The sequence below is a fragment of the Poecilia formosa genome, unplaced genomic scaffold (assembly GCF_000485575.1).
Source record: "Poecilia formosa unplaced genomic scaffold, Poecilia_formosa-5.1.2 Scaffold68, whole genome shotgun sequence".
In the NCBI taxonomy this organism is placed as follows: domain Eukaryota; kingdom Metazoa; phylum Chordata; class Actinopteri; order Cyprinodontiformes; family Poeciliidae; genus Poecilia; species Poecilia formosa.
This window is the reverse complement of record NW_006800007.1, coordinates 447,719-466,283: the sequence shown is the minus strand read 5'-3', so window position 1 is coordinate 466,283 and position 18,565 is coordinate 447,719. Positions and strand designations below refer to the sequence as shown.

The 18,565-nt window shown below is 37.4% G+C and overlaps 1 protein-coding gene across 1 annotated transcript in view; it reads right to left on the bottom strand.

Moving 5' to 3' along the window:
- Positions 1 to 18,565, bottom strand: part of fat2 (FAT atypical cadherin 2) — a 96,456-nt gene that overhangs the window by 28,254 nt on the left and 49,637 nt on the right. Inside the window, exons 13-17 of the mRNA XM_007555038.2 lie at positions 17,220 to 17,419; positions 16,260 to 16,413; positions 15,564 to 15,797; positions 11,418 to 11,807; positions 2,506 to 2,717 (exon numbers count right to left, since the gene is read on the bottom strand). Of these exons, the coding sequence (XP_007555100.1) occupies positions 2,506 to 2,717; positions 11,418 to 11,807; positions 15,564 to 15,797; positions 16,260 to 16,413; positions 17,220 to 17,419 (1,190 nt within the window). The remainder of the gene's footprint in view (positions 1 to 2,505; positions 2,718 to 11,417; positions 11,808 to 15,563; positions 15,798 to 16,259; positions 16,414 to 17,219; positions 17,420 to 18,565) is intronic.

Here is an 18,565-nt window from a genome sequence, read left to right as displayed (position 1 = left end):
TTCAGTCCTTTATATGTTCTATAATGACCCACACTTTAATGGAAGTTGCTTTTGTTGGAGTTTATTTTAAATAAATTAGATGCAAGTTTTCCTTTAATGTAATTTCTCTTCTAGATTCTATTAATCCCCGAAAAATATCTTGAAAAAATGTTTGGTCATAAAACAGACCCAGAAGATGAAGACTTAGTTTCACCCTTCAGTTTCTCTCTGAATTTAGTTCACTTAAAAAATTTAATCCAACTTTCTGTAGTTAATTAAACCAGTGGTCCCCAACATTTTTATTACTGCGGACTGGTCAAGACTTGGAAATTTTGCTGCGGCCCCGGGTGGTTTGGGGGGGTGAACCGTCAGATAAAGTGTTCCCGCTAAATCCTGAAAATACCCAACTTGGGTTGTCTTGGCCCTTTTATCGCAGCCTGTGGGGTTTACCCTGACTGGGAATGAGAATACAACCTGCTGAATGTGACAGGTAGCCAATCAGAAAGTGCGGTGACGTAAGAACAGAGGGGAATCCCAAACAGCTGACATATCACGCAACTGAGAGTCCGGTGGATATCAGAGATGATATGTGGAAATGTTTATTATTATATGTAAAGGCCATTATTATGTATGTTTACGTTTATTCAGTTAAAAATGTTAACTATGAAAAAACATAGTCACCTGCAAATCATAGTGCAGCAAACAGAGCGGCTGGTCCCGCTGTCTTTCATCCACCGCCTTTTCTTTTTGTTTCTTTTATCTCTTAAAATGACTCCACAAACTATCACTATTGTTTCTACATCGTCATCCGTGTTTGGTTTTTCTAAATTGCCGTATGCTATGTTGGGGGTATTGTGGATTTTCTTCTGAAATCGCAATGTTCGTGACTGGAATCGGTTCGTGTGGTTTGTTGCTCCTGCCTTGTGGCTGAACACGAACCGATTGAACCTGTTGGACTTTTATCAGCTCTCTGGTCACAGAGGTTTGGAGAATCGGCCGACAATCCTTAAATCTTGCCGTCTAAACCAGAGTTAAGACTCACAAGCTCTACTCATCTCCTCTCAACCGCTGCCCAAACGCTCTGACTCTGGTCGCTATGGTAACACTTATATATCCCTTCAAAATAAGATACAGATGTGACACAAAAACGAACATTTTACTTTCGTGAAAATTTTAACTCACGATAATGACTAACGGGAACCCTGAGCTTGTTTCTCTTCAACGAGACGGTCCCATCTGGGAGTGATGGAAGACAATGACACCCGAAGTGTTGCTTATATCCACAGCCTGCTGGGTCTCTACGTGGCGAAGCAGTTTGAAGCTTCATTGCCTCATTAGCAGCCGGTCGCCACATGTTACTCAGAGCGGCTTGTAATGTGGGACTCACCTACCGGTCCGGGATAAATCCATCCTCCTGTCTCTTCTCTGGGCCTTTTCCACTTTGCAAAGAAACTTTCCAAAGAGACCTGATCTGTTTTTTACTCATTTTGCTGCTTGTGGGCTCAGCGTTGGCGCTCAAGTAACCGAGAGAATCCGGTTAAAGGATTTTCAAAATAAAAGATCCTCCAGACTCAAATAAAACATAAAACTGAAATATTTAATTATTTCTTGCGCGGCCCGGTACCAATTGGTCCACGGACCGGTACCGGTCAACGGACCGGGGATTGGAGACCACTGAATTAAACAACTGAAACAGCTGGCCATCAGACAAAAACGTTGGCCTGTTAGATGACAGCGTTGTAACCAGTGAGTCGCTGAGTTGTGTTATTGCCATATTATCTGCTGCCGCCCTGATGAGACGTCTGACATGTGGCTTAATCTGGTTTCTGCACCTTTCTCACCTGAATCCCTGATCAATACATAAGTTCGAACTGTTGTCAGGACTCTCTGCTCGACTCATTCGTCACCTCCTGTCATGTTGTGTATTTGTGTGAGATCACATCTGCTTGCACTGCAATTAAACATTACCGGATGAAATGTTTTATTTGGCTCACAATTATCAGTTTTGTGTGTGTATATATGTCATAAATGATCAAAGCTTTGCTTCATTAACTTTTCATTGTGCAACCTGGTTTTCTACACGCTTCAGTCAAAAACATATGAGGTCTTTGTACATTAATTTATTTTGTCTTTCACCTTCCGCGTCTTTTTTTAAATTTTAACAAGGTTTTCTTGTGTGTTTAAGGAATTATAATAATTTTTTTGAATTACATTATCTATTGCTAAATTGTAAAAATGTACATATAATAAGCTTTGACTGAAAACAATGATTTCAGTGCTTCAAATCTTCATGAAGTTCACTGTGTACCTTAAGAAAGCATTAGATTTTTTTCATGTAAGTCAAGGATTTTGTCTATAAATGATAAAAGATAGATTAGAAATGTAAAAATAATGGTTTTAAAATGCCTTCAATTTAACATAGTATGAAGAAAGCTTGTTAAATTTAGTGATAAAGCACATATGTATAAAGACAAATTATGTTTCTCCAGTTTAATTACTTTGCAATATATTGTATTTATTCCTTACTTTCATAACCAGACTTCCGGGTGTCAGATCCTCCAGTATCTCAGCGCTGTAATCGCCCTGTCTGAACACTGGTGCGTTGTCGTTCATGTCCGTCACATTGATGATAACCGTTGTGATGTCACTGAGGGAAGACTTTCCACGACTTCCCTCCACGGACAGGTAGTACTCTCGGGACACCTCGAAGTCCAGCGGAGCCATGAGGGTGAGAAGGCCTGTAAGATGACGACATAAACACTAAGTTTGATATCAGTCACTTTGAACAGCAGAACAAAAATCTGATGTCTGCTTGATGGACTGACAGAGAGCTGTCTTGCACCCTTGATGACCGCAGTTCACACCTGACTGCTATCATAAGAACAAAGAAGTGCTTAAGGGTTTCCCACATATGTTCGGCTTTTCCCTTAATGTGATGCAATGAAACTTTTAAAGTGCAGGCTCAAAAAGTGAACAACTGGGAGGACAAAGTAAACAGTGCAGAGAAGAAAACTTTCAATCTTTAGTCTACCTCTACTTTAGACGATCTCAGGATCTTTTTTTTTTTATGTTAATACTGTCATTGTTACCACAACAGCACAAGAAAGTGTAGTCTGGTGCTATTGTATTTTCAAAAAAATGTTTTCATTTATGTTTTTTTTAGAGTATTCAGTGAGTTCTCCTATTTATATATTAAAACTTTAAACAGCTAAAGACCTCTGTGATGCCTTTTCTACAAGTGATAGGAATACATTCAGGATAGAAATCATTAATTTTACTGCAATATAAAGACTAATTTGAACTGGAGGTTTACTTGCTATACATTGCACAATACTCACATGAGAACTGCTGCATAAAGTTATGAAGACATCAATTTATTTTACATCTTCAGATATCTCAGTGACTTTCATTTTATCTGTTTCCCAAGCATTTCCTTTGTGTTGCACATCTGAACTGTCATCACAACCTCCTATGTAAACCATGCTCTGCCTGACTACACATGAGGCTGAAATGCAGAGTCAATATTATATGGAGTGACAGGCATTTTATCATCTTTAAACGAGTGTTCTCGTCGTGAGGGGAATGTGGTTTGGACGGTGATATTTTCCATAAGTGAAACACATCGTGTGTGTGGTATCATGTGGTACATCTGAGCTCAGTAAAGATGTTAGTTTAACCTTTAAGGAGACATAAATCTCCCCATAAATGCCTGCTGTCTGTGTGTTTGCTGTCATCCTCATGTGAAGCCCAACATCAGTTTATGGAAACAGCTAAAGCAGTTAAGATGTGACCAGTGTGTTTGGTTTGTTAAAGAGTCAGCATCTTTACCACTGACAGTTTGAAGCCTTTTTGCATCTGACCTGCTGAATATTTGCTCAATATAAATGTTTTGTCTGAGACAAAAGGAGAAAATATGTTTTTGTTGCTAAGAGAACAAGAGCAAACCATCCTTACATTGTCAATGAGCAGTCTATGTGCTGATTGCTGTCTTAGTTTTTTAGTTTCTAATAATGACTAATGTTTAATTGGTCGCTATTAAAAGCTCACAGAAAGAGGATAGATAGTTTTATGGCAACATCCTTGATGAAATCTAATTAATTTACACAGAAAAGTTCAATTAAAATGTTTCTATGGCTATTACACTTTTAAAAGACATAATTTAAAATACTTTACACAATAACTTTGACATAAAAGACAATACAAATTTTAAACATTGGTAGCTATGTTAGTAATAAAATTGTATTTTCAGAGATCAAACCTGGAACAATATTTTACATTTCTGAACTGGCAACTGACTTCCTTCATTAGCAGAAAGTGCTAGTGGGGTTTTTTGCAACACAAACTATCAAACTAACATCACAGACAAGAACATCTAGTGGATATAATGAGATTGTAATTTGAAGGATAAAGTCTTAGCACACAACAAACTCCTAAATTCCTTATTAGTTTTAGATTTTAGTATTTCTGTTCAGTTAAAACATCTTATTTTTTCCTTTCAACCAATATGCTGTTAATGGCTATGACAGAGAATATGAAACATCCTTGGCAAAAAAATACACCTCTCATCTTCAGAAAATAACCAAAACATGTTTGCCTTTCTTGGAGCAGTACCAATAAAGACCCGTAATCCAAAACCATACAGAAAAAAATAAATTACAGCCCGCAGCTCTAACTCCAGCACATCCTGATCCACTCATTACAGTCCAAACCACAGATGTAAACAAAAAAACTTAACTCTGTTTAACTTTTAGTGAGATCACACAAACTCACAGTGGTTTCAGTGTTTGGAGATGGGACATGCTACAACTGTGGAGGTTATTACCTTTTTTTGTTTTTGTTACACTGAGCAAGTGTGAAGCAACAGAACGTCTCATTGTGGGCATCTTATCCCACACAGAGCCGGAGCGTACCTACCTGCTGCAGCTCGTCATATCTAGCAGAGTGTGGGTGAAACACACTCCCAGTTTTGGGCTGCCAGCCAGTCTGCCAAAAGACACCTTATTAAGAGAGAACAAAAATAGGCTCCAACAACACGAAACAACCATCCACCACTCTGCTAAAGTCGAATACCTCCATGTTTCAGAGAGTAAATTATTTGTGGCCCATACAAAGAACGAGGGTCTCATTTTATTGATTTTTCTGAGATAAAGGGATTTTCTGCAGCTAGTTTTAGTCAAAATGATCCAAGGCGTGTTATTTATTCATTCGTTGTTGTTTCGATTTACAATCCAACTGTGAAAATGCAGGCTGGGATTCTGTTTTCCCTTTTGTATCAATAAAACACATCTCTCTCTTTTTTTGCAGAATTCCCACTGAGAGGTCTCTGCTTGTTTTTAATTTGTACTATCCCAGGGTTCCTCCACTTCTTATTCTTAAACTAAAAATTATTGGAAGAAGTGAAAATCTGTTTTCATATGTGTAAGAGATCAACAGCAGTGACATCAAATATATATATATAAGCTGATTCGATAGAAATAATGACTACTACTTTGAAATCACTTAACTCAGTGAGACAGTAAAAGTGTGTCCATCGAGCCAAATATATTACTGGCAAGCAGTTTGAATGCATGCCACCCGAAATACAATAGCCTTCCAGATACTTCATCCACACAGTCCTTAGCATTTGTGTACATATTGTAATTTCAGTGATGATTGTGACTGAATATATTGTGCAGCTCTGAGCTAAAGTGATGAGAAAGAGGTTACTAGATGAAAAACCTGTTGAAATACTGAACAAATAACAAACTAAATCACTTTAAATTAAAACAAAAATGACTTAATTACAAATAGAAGACTACACAAAGATCAACTTTCAAAACCAAGATAGAAAAATCAAACCTAGTCCCTTATCATTTACACATGGCACAAAATACTTTCTATAGACCAAATTCTGCATAGAGAACAAACACACAAGTGCTCAGTTTAACAATAAATCAATATTCTTCTTTTACACTGTTCTACTTTATAGTAGAGAATATATTAACTTGTGACTGACTTTCTTTTTCACATATCACTCACAAAACTGTGCCTAAAATAAGAACAATCTCGAGTAAGAGACCAACAGCAGTGAAATGACAAAAACAAACCAACTCCAAGGTGCTAAACTGTAAAACAACAACATAAAAAACAACATAAAATAAATTAAATAAAATTTTATTTATTTACCTGCTCTAGGTAAAATCATCAAGTTTGTTGTAAAGAAATTGAGTGCATAGTACTTTATCTCTGTCCTCAGACCAATGACACTGCTTCTGGTAAGAAGCCTTTTCCCATCCTCTCGTTGTAGCTGGCATGAAATCCAAGCGCCTGCTGGATGATGACCACTTAAAAAGTTTATACTTAGGATGGTAAATGTTCTTCATTAAGTGCCCTGGATCCACATCGTTGAATCAAGATGTCTTAAAGGTAAGCCTACCTAAAGCTTTTCTGTCTTGTGAGTTACAATTCCTGTCATTAGAAACTACTGAGTAACAGAAATGAAGAAGGTTTACAGTGGCATTGTGGAGATATTATACCTTTTCAGTCTTTTTAGACTGAGACACACTATTCCTTCTTTACTGGGCAGGAGGTTGGTGTGCTCCAGGTTGGAGATATGGAGTCTAGGGCAGGGAGAACTTGCCACTTTCTCCATCAGTATCCTATTTAACTCAGGTGGTAAGTAGTTTATCCTGCTTCTTTCTTCTGATGTCCATTGTCTGGTTTTATATAGAGATTAAATGTTTTCTTTACGCCACAGAGTTTTGATGTTAATGGATATCAGCAAATTCCACAGTGGTGTTAGGGCTGAACTGGAATCAAAAGAGTATCAAGAACAGAAGTGGACTTAAAGCAGTATATGCAGTTTTTTATATCTTCCTTCTGCTGAGGATCCAGTGGCCATTAGGTGGCACTAATCTCCAGTTCCTTGAGCGTTTTTTTTTTTTTTTTTTTTTTTTTATNTACACATGGCACAAAATACTTTCTATAGACCAAATTCTGCATAGAGAACAAACACACAAGAGCTCTGTTTAACAATAAATCCATGCTCTTCTTTCACACTTTTCTACTTTATAGTAGAGAATATATTAACTTGTGACTGACTTTCTTTTTCACATATCACTCACAAAACTGTGCCTAAAATAAGAACAATCTTGAGTAAGAGAGTTTTTGATGTTGATTGATATCAGCAAATTCCACAGTGGTGTTAGGGCTGAACTGGAATCAAAAGAGTATCAAGAACAGAAGTGGACTTAAAGCACGGCCTTGGTGGCCTCCCATGTTGGTAACTGTAAAACGGTATATGCAGTTTTTTATATCTTCCTTCTGCTGAGGATCCAGTGGCCATTAGGTGGCACTAATCTCCAGTTCCTTGAGCGTTTTTTTTTTTTATTTTATTTTTTTATTAAATGCTGAGCTGTGATTTATCAACCATCAAACAGGGGTAATTGCTCTTCTATGACGTAATTTAAAATAAGTCTTTATTTTAAAACTTCCCACAAAGTGAAAGAAGGAGATTTGTACTTTTGTTTATTGTTTGAAATGGCAGCTTACTGGTAGCCTGTGGAGAAAGACCATAAATGATTCAGTGAAAGGATGAGGTTTTTACACATCTGGGCCAAACCACCAGATAACACATCGGTGTTAAACATTTTCTCTTTTCCAGTGAGCTTTAGGGATCAGACTGGAAGCCACAGTTTCACAGCATGTCTCTGGGGTTTTCATGGATCCCTCTCACCGTTATCGTGAGATGTTTGTGCACGTACAGTAATTATGCTAATGTTTTTGATTGCCTGTTATAACCCTGCACTGTAGTAAGCCTTTGATATAAACATACAGCAGCAGCTTTTTCTTCCTGCTGCCAGGTTTCTATCAGTGTGGACTTGTTTCACATTTTTGCTCCGAGCAGTCTGAGTTCATTCCACACAGCGTGAAGTGACTTCCCACAGAGTAACTGAGTGAGGATTGTTTGTCATTGTCAGCTTCTACGCTTCTACTTCTCACACATTTATTGTGAACACAAACAGTAGTGCTTTGAGAAGCTACAGCAAAGGCTGTTAACACCCGTAAGAAGCTGCAGGGTATTAATTTGTTATTAGCTACAAACAATAAAAACCAAGTCAGCTTACTTTGCTTTCACTGGAACACAGAGCTCAAAAAAGATTAGTACAAATCTGTCTTACATTTTTTTTTTTTAATTTGCAGATAAAATCGTGTGCTGGCATAAACAGTTGAGGATTAAGTTGTTGAGGATTGTCTAGTTGTTACCTATTTCTGTGGCGATAGTGTGTAGGTGTCGCAATAAAACAAAACTCGGGATATTGTTTTATAATCTAAGCCTGCTTTAAACTGATTCACCATTTCCTCTGTAACCTTTGTGGTGTGTTCTTTGGTCTTCATGATGCTTTTTGTTCTGTAATTTTCTCTAACAAACCTCGGAAGTCTTCACAGAACAGCTGCGTCTATACTGAGATTACATTACTAATCAGTTCACTTCTGAAGGCAAATGGCTGCACTCAATTATGTGCAGTGGTGCCAGAGTAAAGGACTTGAATGCTAATGCGTACCACACACTGGGATTTTTACCTGTAGATGTGTGCCTTTATTTTCCTTTCACTTCACTGTTCTTCACAGTTCTCAGTGGTGGACTATCACCAAATCACCCAGTAGAATAACACATGGAAGATATTGGCAGCTAAAATTGTGAAACACTTCAAATGCTAAGTCGCTTTTTGCAAGATGGTGTAAAAACAGCACAGTGGAGACATTAGAAAGTACAAATTTAGGTTCATTCAGCGAGCATAATATTTCCTCATATTAATTTAGATTTTTAATTCTCAGTACAGCTAAGAACATGTGGTACATTCTCCTCTTTTTAGTCAAACAGTCCTTCAATTTGTTTTAAACCTATTAATGAATTTACTGAATGTACTTTAATTTTTTCACAATTTGTTGGTTGATCAAAGCCCAATCCAACTTTCAGGCACGAAACATTTGCTCTTCATGCTGAATTGAAACAATGAAGTATTTACCTCTGGAAAACTGCAGACACGCAGAACTTTGTTGAGTTATTTCTCCCTTACTCTGCTTTTGAAGATAAACTCACCTATTTGTCACATGATTAGTTTATCTTTCCTGATGATTCAGTGAAATATTAAGCTGCCATGAGGGTTAGACCCAATCCATCTGGCTCCTGTTTCAGACAAGACAAACTGCTTGCTGTCTAATATTGGAAAAACACCTCCTGATCCACAGCCAGTGTTAGATTTACTGACCACAGCCATGTCCTTTAAAGACAACTTGGAGATGCTTGCTTATCAAGCGAAGGATCCATAGTTCATTCAAAAACCATATAAATTATCTAATGTATTCTTCACCAACCAGTGATGCTTTTGAATGATGTTTTATCAGTTCAGCAGCAGATATTACAGTTATTTTTAAGGTCCTTAACTGTTTTCACATCTAAAAACACCTGGGAGATTCAGGGGAAATGCAGGCTGTCTGAGCGTCTGCTGCTGTTCCTGTATGCCTTTCACAGCAGGAGATTCATGCTCACAGCTGGAAGTAACACGGAGTAATATCTGGGAGGAGCGCAGAGACTGCAGGGGATGATGGAAAAATGCTCCGTGGGACTCTCAGTTTTGTTTACAGCATGCTGGCAAATGAGTCCCATTGAAAAATATTTTAGTATTTATTATGTAACATATAACATTTTAATTAGAATGAATTATTGCTGAATACGTAACAAAGGAGTAAACCACAGAGGTGGACAATAAGGCCTATAAACAATTTCACAATATCTGCAGAAAAAAGGGGTTTGAACATCTGTGTGCTCTGTAATTGGATACATTCTAATGACTTGGTGTGATCTCTGCTTGTTTTTAGATTAGATTTTAATAATTTGGAAACCTGGTAAACCAGCTCATGTTACAAAATTATTCTGTGATTGTGGGTTATGTGAATCACAGTAAATAAAATACATTTTTATGTACTGTTTTTCTATTTTTTCTTGTTTTGTTTTTGTGTGCAACTGTAAGAGAGCAAAAATGTAGTTAAAATTTGGATTTATGTCCCTTTTTTAATAACAAAACATATGGCCACAACTGTAGAAATTGCACTATGTTTGGAATGTTGTGAGTATGAGACAAAGAGAGAAAAAATTAGGGATTTGCCGGTATTTAAATTATTCATACTATTCAACAAAGTCAAAAATGTACTTTTTGCAAAATATTAACTTTTGTTCTTCTAAATTAAAAGGTTAGATATCATATACTGAATATACCTCATTCGGCTCTGCAAAGATCTGTTTGTTTTCTCTCAATTGTTTTGAAAGAGATTAACTGGTGAAGCCAACAGATGACGGCTTCATTCCTTCTATGTTTCAAACTGCAATAATTACATAAAGCATCACATCAAAGGGTAAACATTTTCTGCAATGTTTCCTGTAAACAAAATTTATTCATGATGCTTTAAATTCAATAGTCGGAAATCTTAAACTATATTTCAACTTAGATATCAAAGAGGTAGTTCTACATTCTCAGGAGTCTCAACAAATGTATTTTCTTCTGTCAGGCTTGCTTGTCCTTCCTATTTAAAACATGAGAAGGGTGAATGCAGGATGTCTTTCAGACAGCCTTGAAAAAAAAAAAAACAGACGTGTTTGAGTAAAACTTTGAATGTTTCTGACTTTTAATTATACATCAGACTTTTACATTACATACCTCATTCATAACTTCCCCCCAAAGCATTTCACTCTGTTGACATCGCAGGGGAATGTTACTTATTAATTTATTTGAGAAAAGTCCTAATTGCTATATTCCGTTGACAGTTTAGTAAAAAAATATAAATAAAAAAATGATGGTGCCTCCAGCCACCTTGAAGGAAATCAAATCAAAATCTTTTTTCTCTGGATCAAAAGTTTCAGCTCCCTGGTTTGTCTTTGTTGTGCTAATACAATGCAGATGAATTATCCACACAATGAACTGCTGGCACTCCATTCATCATGGCCACAGCATATTTCAGATATTTATACACTAAGGAAGAAAGTTCTCACAGTAACAAATACGCTATTGTTCCACTCATGAAATACTCTTTGAGTTTTACAGACCGGAAACTTTCTGATTCTGTTGCATTTAATTACACATATTTTTTTTCTATTGTTCTGTTTAGAGATATTTATGTGAAAAAAAGCTGAAATATGTGTATTTTAAAATGAATTGGTTTATTTTGTGAAATGGCAAATCTACTTATTCCTTTTGTTCCTTATCATATCTTCTACATTTTTACTTTAATTTTAGGTTGTTTTTTTTTTAGATCGTATTTCATTTGAAAGTTTATGAAAATTTTGAATACATACACAGAACAGTTCTCACAACCCAGTGAAGATACATATTTTTTAGATTCACCTCAGAAAATTAATTCAGTTTTTAAATCTGTGGACAAAAAAAAACAAACATTCTGACCTGTTTGTGAGTCTAGGTGGAAGCGGCCATCCTCGTTTCCTGAGATGATGCGGTACATGATGGGATCCGGACCACCCCCGTCTCTGGTGAGCACCGACACGCTCAACACCTCAGACCCGACCACCAACGACTCTGGAAGCTGGGCGGTGTACTCCGAGCTCAGGAACACTGGTTGATAGTCGTCCAGGGAAACCACATCCACTGTAACCGTGGCAACAGAGTACAGGTGGCGAGGCAGGCCACGGTCGGTGGCTTTGACCTTCAACTCAAATGTTGGTGGGGTGTCAGAGGTTAGAGGTCGCTCCAGCCGCAGGACTCCAGAGAACTCATCCAGAGAGAAGAACCCACGGTCTCCTGCCAGCATGGAGTACTTCACCTCGGAGTTTATGCCTGAAAAACAGAAATTTTGATGTACTTTAGCTCAAACATGAAGAATAAACAGACAAGAGAAACTCAACTAAATTTGACCTCTCTGTGCAGAAATAAGTTTTTATTTAAATATTTGTCAAAAACTTCTAAATGTTTAATAAAGAGCTTATATTTTAAAATGTATTTTAAACAGAAATAAAACAAAAGATCAATAGTTTTCTGGTTTATCTGATGAGAGTGCAAAATGACGTAAATTGTCCCTTAAAAGTCTAAAACATGGTGGAGGAGACAAACAAATTAACTACCATTGAAATTATTATTGAAAATAAGCACAGAAATGGTTGAAAGCGGTATTTTAAGGAGTAAAATACCTCTAAACAATCGTTAATCCTCAGTCGTTTACTATTATTACTGAATCACATTTTAAAGACAACTCTCATCTTTATTCCGCAGTTGCTTAAAAGTAAAAGGGGAAGAGAGAGAAAGAGTAAAACAAGCAGTAAATGCCTCAAACTGGGATTTGAATTGGATTAAAATTATGCAGCCTTCATAGATGGAGCGTCTTTTCCATTTATGTTTTCACAGATATCACCATCAGTCAGTTGCAAGTTTTGGATAAATGATTTCATGGACAAGCTCCAGCTATTGCTGCCCCTCAACCAATTCAGAATGAAAGAAATTATCTGAGATTATGTGGCAAGATAAAATGTGTTGCTATTTCATACAAAGCATGTCACTCTCTTATCTGCAGCAAACCAGATAATAGATAATAACTCAACAGATGGTGGCACCAAATCCCCTTTTCAGGTCATGAAAAAAGCAACAGAAAACCTGTTTGTTCAGCAACTACTCATAAGGCCTCTGAAAGCAGCATTCTTGTGAATTAACTTGATTTTCAAGTCCGTATTTTCATCAAGGAATTTCACATAAACATTCAAACTTAAGTCACACAAGGAAGTTTAGGTGTTCTGCAGATTAACTGGACTAAAGTTTGAAAGATGATGGTTAAGCTGTTTGTCTTTCTGTTGCCATGACAGAAAACACACTTCAGTGTATTCCATTCAAAAACTAAGATTTGTTCTCAAAACCGTCTCGGTCTTTAAAAGCCAGCAGCTGGATTTGAAAAGTCTGCTGATGCTCGCTCATTAAGAAAATAAATCAAATCACTGAAAAAGCAAACTGATGCACCAGTAGACAGAGTAAAGCCTCAAACAGGCTGATCTTTATGTTTCATCTGTGAGAAAGCTGTGAGAGCAGGTGAAGACAAGCTGCTGCACATCTAAAGGAGTGGCTGAGCTGCCAAAGTACGCTTTCCAAAAAAAAAAAGTCTGTACCAGCTGGTTTATGGGCAGACACTTTGATTACTTTCTTTATATTTGCCAGGGCGTCAAAGTTTGACCATAAACCTTTCAACACTCAAACTGCAAACAGACAAACGCATCTGTGCAGACTGGGCTCTGCTGCAAGTTTTTAAAGAAGAAAACTTTTTCCTTAGGTCCCCCTGCGGTATTAACTCTATATGTGCCAAAATGGTGTCAATTATTTTTTTAGAAGCAACATAAACTATGCACATAATTCATCATCATCAACAGGAAAAACAACATTGAGTGGCCCCCACACCACTGCAGCATAAGAAAACCCTTGAGAACACACACTGAGAGGGTGAGAGGTTCTCCTGTAATATAATCTTGGAGGGAGAGAGAGAGAAAAAAGAGAGAAAGAGAGAGAGACAAAGAGAGAGAGGGAGAGAGAGAGAGGAAAAATCTAGAATAAACACTATTGGCTACTTCACCCACATGCTGTGAATTGCTTCCTAAATGTGTTACTGAATTGTGAAGAGATGGTGGCCTTCCCACATCTGGATGCTGCCATCAACTTTTTTTTACCTTGGTACAAATAACTGACCGGTACATGCCTCTTGGCCACATACTACTGAGAGCTTTTATTTTTGCATATTGACCATTTGAAACTGGATATGGAAACTAAATCTAAAAATGGAAAGAGGTCTCTTAATTTCATGCAAAATAAAGCAAAAGAAAACAAAATATTTTTCCCAAGATAAAAATACAAATTTCAAATGTGTGACACTAAATGTGTTGTAACCATTAAACTCCAGGATATAAGAATGCTTCTCTGTTTCAAAAAGAGAGAAATGAGACTCTTGGTTTTTCAACCACTCTTTCAACTGAAACGAAAAACTGAAACTTTCTTTCACTGTTGATTAAAAACAAGCTAGTAGGTATTCGAGGTCCTTAATGTGATCATCAGCAGCTATTTCCATGACCCTTACATAATCTCCTTATCTACTCATTGTCTGTCAAAGCACCTTACAGAAGAAAATATCCTGTGAATATCGTCTTCTGGATAAAAGTGGTGATTGCAGTTTTACCTGATTGTACATATATATGAATGATTATGTCCCTGCTTTCCACTTTGTAACAAACACAATCAGTTTACACTGATGTGAAGGGATCAACCCCTAGATATTTATTCTTCAGAAGACAGTTTCTCTTTACATTGCCATATTTAGTATTTAGAGTTTAGTATAAACTCTGATAAAGTATTACTAATAAACTAAACTAATAAACTACTAAAGTATTAAGCTTTATAGTCAAATCTTCTATGTTTTTTACAATAGCTATTTTTACTGTTTACTATAAAATAAAAAGTAGTGGGGAGCTTTCCATTTGAATGAGGCTCAAAGTGAAATAACAGTCAGAGGTTTTTCTACCTAACTGAAGATGTATCAACAGTGACATTTGGTGCAGTCGCAGATGCCAATTACTTAGAAAGCAGCTGCAAGTGCAACTAAACATTTCTGTTTGGTTGACTGTAGAGCTCAAGATTCCTCTTCAAGCTGCAAATCTCAAGTGATGATTTAAACTTGTTTGTACGTTGAATTTAGCACTCAAAACAAACTATCTACCTGCCTTAAAATAAACTATCTACATATCTGCATATCTCCCTGAGCCTCTCAAAAAAAAAAGAACACACACACACACACACACATGCGCACGCACACACGCACACACACACACACACACACATACACACACACAGACACACACACATGCATGCGCACGCACACACACACACACAAAATTGCGTTTATCTATAAACAACCCATAAAACAGTGTTATGCATCAATATGTTTGGTTGTTACACCGGGATTAAAGAGGAGGCTACACTCAGCAAGTTATGATTTTACACAGACTGAGAGTTGGTGCGAAAAACACAATGAAGTGCCAGCTGGCAGAAGAACACTGTTAAAAACAAACAAAGATGTAAAAAATTGTAGTAAGTGATGAACTGAATTTATACAACTCAAAGCACTTTATACTAAAGCCACAGTCATCCATTTAAACTCAATAATATGCACACATTCACGCACCGACACACATCAAGAGGCAACTTAAGTGCCCAGGGGCAAGTCGACATGTGGCAGAAGGACATTTGAAACAAACTTACAATTTCCAGATTTTCAGCTCATGAGGTTAAGTGTTAAGAGAGTTAAATCTCTGTGCAGACAGCTAGAATGACATAAAGTATCAAGGGGGAGTTTCAGAAGAATTAACTCTGTTGCAAATGGATTAGCATGTCATTATGTATGGGATCAGCAAAAACATGCTTATCCACATGCATATTCTAGACTTACAAAGCCAGGCTTGTGATACCAGGCCAAATGTTTTACCTCAGCATGTTGGGACCTGAGGCACACAATACATTGTTCTCACAGAGCTGAAAATCTCCCATTTCTAAACGTCAGCAGTTGCTCACCTGTGTCCGGGTCCTTGGCGTATATAACAGCGATCGGCGTGCGAACCGTAGTGTTGTCGAACACGGTGACCTCGTAGTGACTGGAGGAGAAGAGGGGCGGGTTGTCGTTCATGTCCTGGATCATCAGCAGGATGTCGGCCTGACAGGATCGACCACCGCCGTCAGTCGCCTTCGTCACCAGGTTGAACTCCGAATGCGTCTCACGGTCCAAAACGGCCAGAGTGAACAGTTCACCTGAGGGCAGGTGGATTCAGAAATAGTTCATCACCAAACAACATTTTATATGTATGTAAAAAAATATTTTATTCTTACGGATATTGAAACATGTTTATCTACAGTGGAATTGGCATTTATCATTCCAAAAGTAGTGGAAAAAGTTTGGCAACACATTTTAAAATGTAAATTTGTGACCTCCAATACATTTTCTTATTATTTTACAGTGAAAGTGATGATTGTTCTCAGAAGGACATGACAAAATGAAAACCGTCTGGTTCATTTGTAAAATCAGTATGAATTTTAAGTGAGAATAAATGTTATGGCAGAATGAAAGGAAGTGATGTCAGTGATCTGCTGGACAATAACAATTGCTTTGGCTTCTGTTAGCTCATTACAGCCGCAGATTGTTGATGTTATCACCATCCCAGACACTCACAGAGCGAGAATGCCTATTTTCACCCCAAACAGGCGCCATCATACCTGTTCTCGGATCCAGATGGAACTTGTCTGCGTCTGGACCGTGCAGTGTGTACGAAATCTCGCCATTTGCTCCCACATCTGGATCCGAAGCTGAAACTTTGAGAACAAACTTCCTAGGTGGCGAGTTCTCCATCACCCCCTCTGTGTACACCAGCTAGAGACAGAGGATGAGAAAAATGAACAGGTGGCGCTGAGATAATGACACAGTGTTTACGAGCTTCAATCATTTCAGACGTTTCAGCAGGCAGCTGAAAAGGGATTTTTTCAATAAATTATTCTCAGATTAAAAGTATCCTTTAAAATAAAAACTGACATATATCTATGGGTGATGAGATATATATATATATATGCCTGATGGCACGGCGGTCAAGCCAACCGCCGTGCCATCAGGACCGAAGCAACCAACCCCACCTGAACACCGTCACTTCACCCAGAAGCTTGCTCTGTCTATATCCATGTCCTGAAGGTGTTAGCATCTTTAGGCTTCTTTGTTTCTATTAATTTTGTTATTTTCTCTCATCGATAATCCGCTTCTCCAGAAAGTACTGGAGACACATAGATATATGTGTCTCCAGTACTTTCTAAAGCACTCTATGACAGCTATATAAATATTTTTTTCTCTTACTTTCCTGTATAAGAAGAGGAAATGTACCTCACCTTGTATGAGACGACATTTAATGTAAAACAAGACTTTTTAAACATTGTTTTAAAGACTAGTTTAAAGTTCAACTTTTAAAATGTCCTTGACATCTTTTATGAACATTTCGTGCAATAGCGCAAGTACTGCTGTAAAAACAGCACTCCTCCTTTGTAATCCCTTGTGAAAGAAGATCCTAACAATAAATCTGGGACTGCCTAACCATTCAGTAGATCCTAGCAGTGAAGCAAATTTGCTGAGCGGCTCAACACAGAATCTACGAAGCAACAGCGTTCTGTCAGAGATGCCGCGAAACGACTCACCTGTTCACAAACTGGACTGTTGTCGTTGCTGTCCAAAACATGAACATCAACAGTAACTGGAGCCTCAAACTTCCCATCAGTGGCAGTCACAAGTAATGTGTATCGGCCTTTGGTCTCTCGGTCCAGGCTCTCCTTCACAATCAGACCCCACTGACCTTCGTCCTCCTGGACGATGGCAAACTGGCCCAATGGGTCTCCGTCTGAAAAAAAAAGAAGCCGCATGATGCTTTTGAATCTGACGACTCCATTGTCATTGCAGCTGAAAATTATTTGTGATTCTCCGATTGTTTCATATCTGCTACTGTCCTGTTAATGTTGTTTGAGATTGATTTTTTTTCTACATTACACTTGCAATCTTAGATTCTGTAACTGATTTTGTCTGTTGCCTTGTCGGACACACCTTGTCAGACAGGTGATGTGTGCTGGCTAACGCTGAACAAAAGGTTTCTTACAAAAACAAAATGTTTAACCTCAAGAAAGAAACTGTCTCGAGCTGCCATTCAGGTATTGCACTTAAATTTAATTAAACTGCTTAGCTGTACCACAGGTTTTCTTTGGCAGAGATAAAACATTAAGTGGATTATATTCCACAAACACCAACATTAATTGCCCCCGAGTTATAATTTATGCTGATTTTAATTTATAATGTTGACATAAGACTGGAAATACCACAAATTAAGTTGACATTCTCCCAGTTTTTACGGGAACATGCATTTAGCTTCCTTTTTTTTGTTACATTTTTATGTGAAAGTTGTGTTTCTACAGCAAAATGTAGAAAGTTTATTTGCCGTTGAAGCCTTAACAACAATAAAAAAAAATCAGAGCTTTAATTTAGAAAAATATCTATGTACTGTCACTACCAGATTTCCAGTTTTACATATTTGTGGCTGTTGCATGTTTTTGTGTAAATTTTGTGTAATAGCTGTTAAAAGAATGAGAATATGAGTATACAATTCACTGTTTTTGTTATAACGTAAGACATTAAGTGTTAAGACATTAACAAAGAAAAAAGTTAACTCCTTTTAGTACTATTAGTAATATTGTCTTAAGACAAAACGAAAAAACATTTGCCCTGCAAACTGGAAATCAACAGTGAAAATAACGAATTCTTATTGATTTAGAGTAAGACAAACCTTAAATAAATTAACACAGTATGTGGGCGGTTTTAATATATATATATATATTTTGTGACAACTGAGACTTTGCGTAAGATGAGCCCTTCCATTGTAAATAATTCCAGCACAAACACTCATCTCTGTGTCAGAGCTCCTTCAGAGAAGTTTAACTGTCTTGGATTTGCATTAATTCAAGGCTGTGTTTGTGTTGTTAGCTGCAGGGCATCCAGT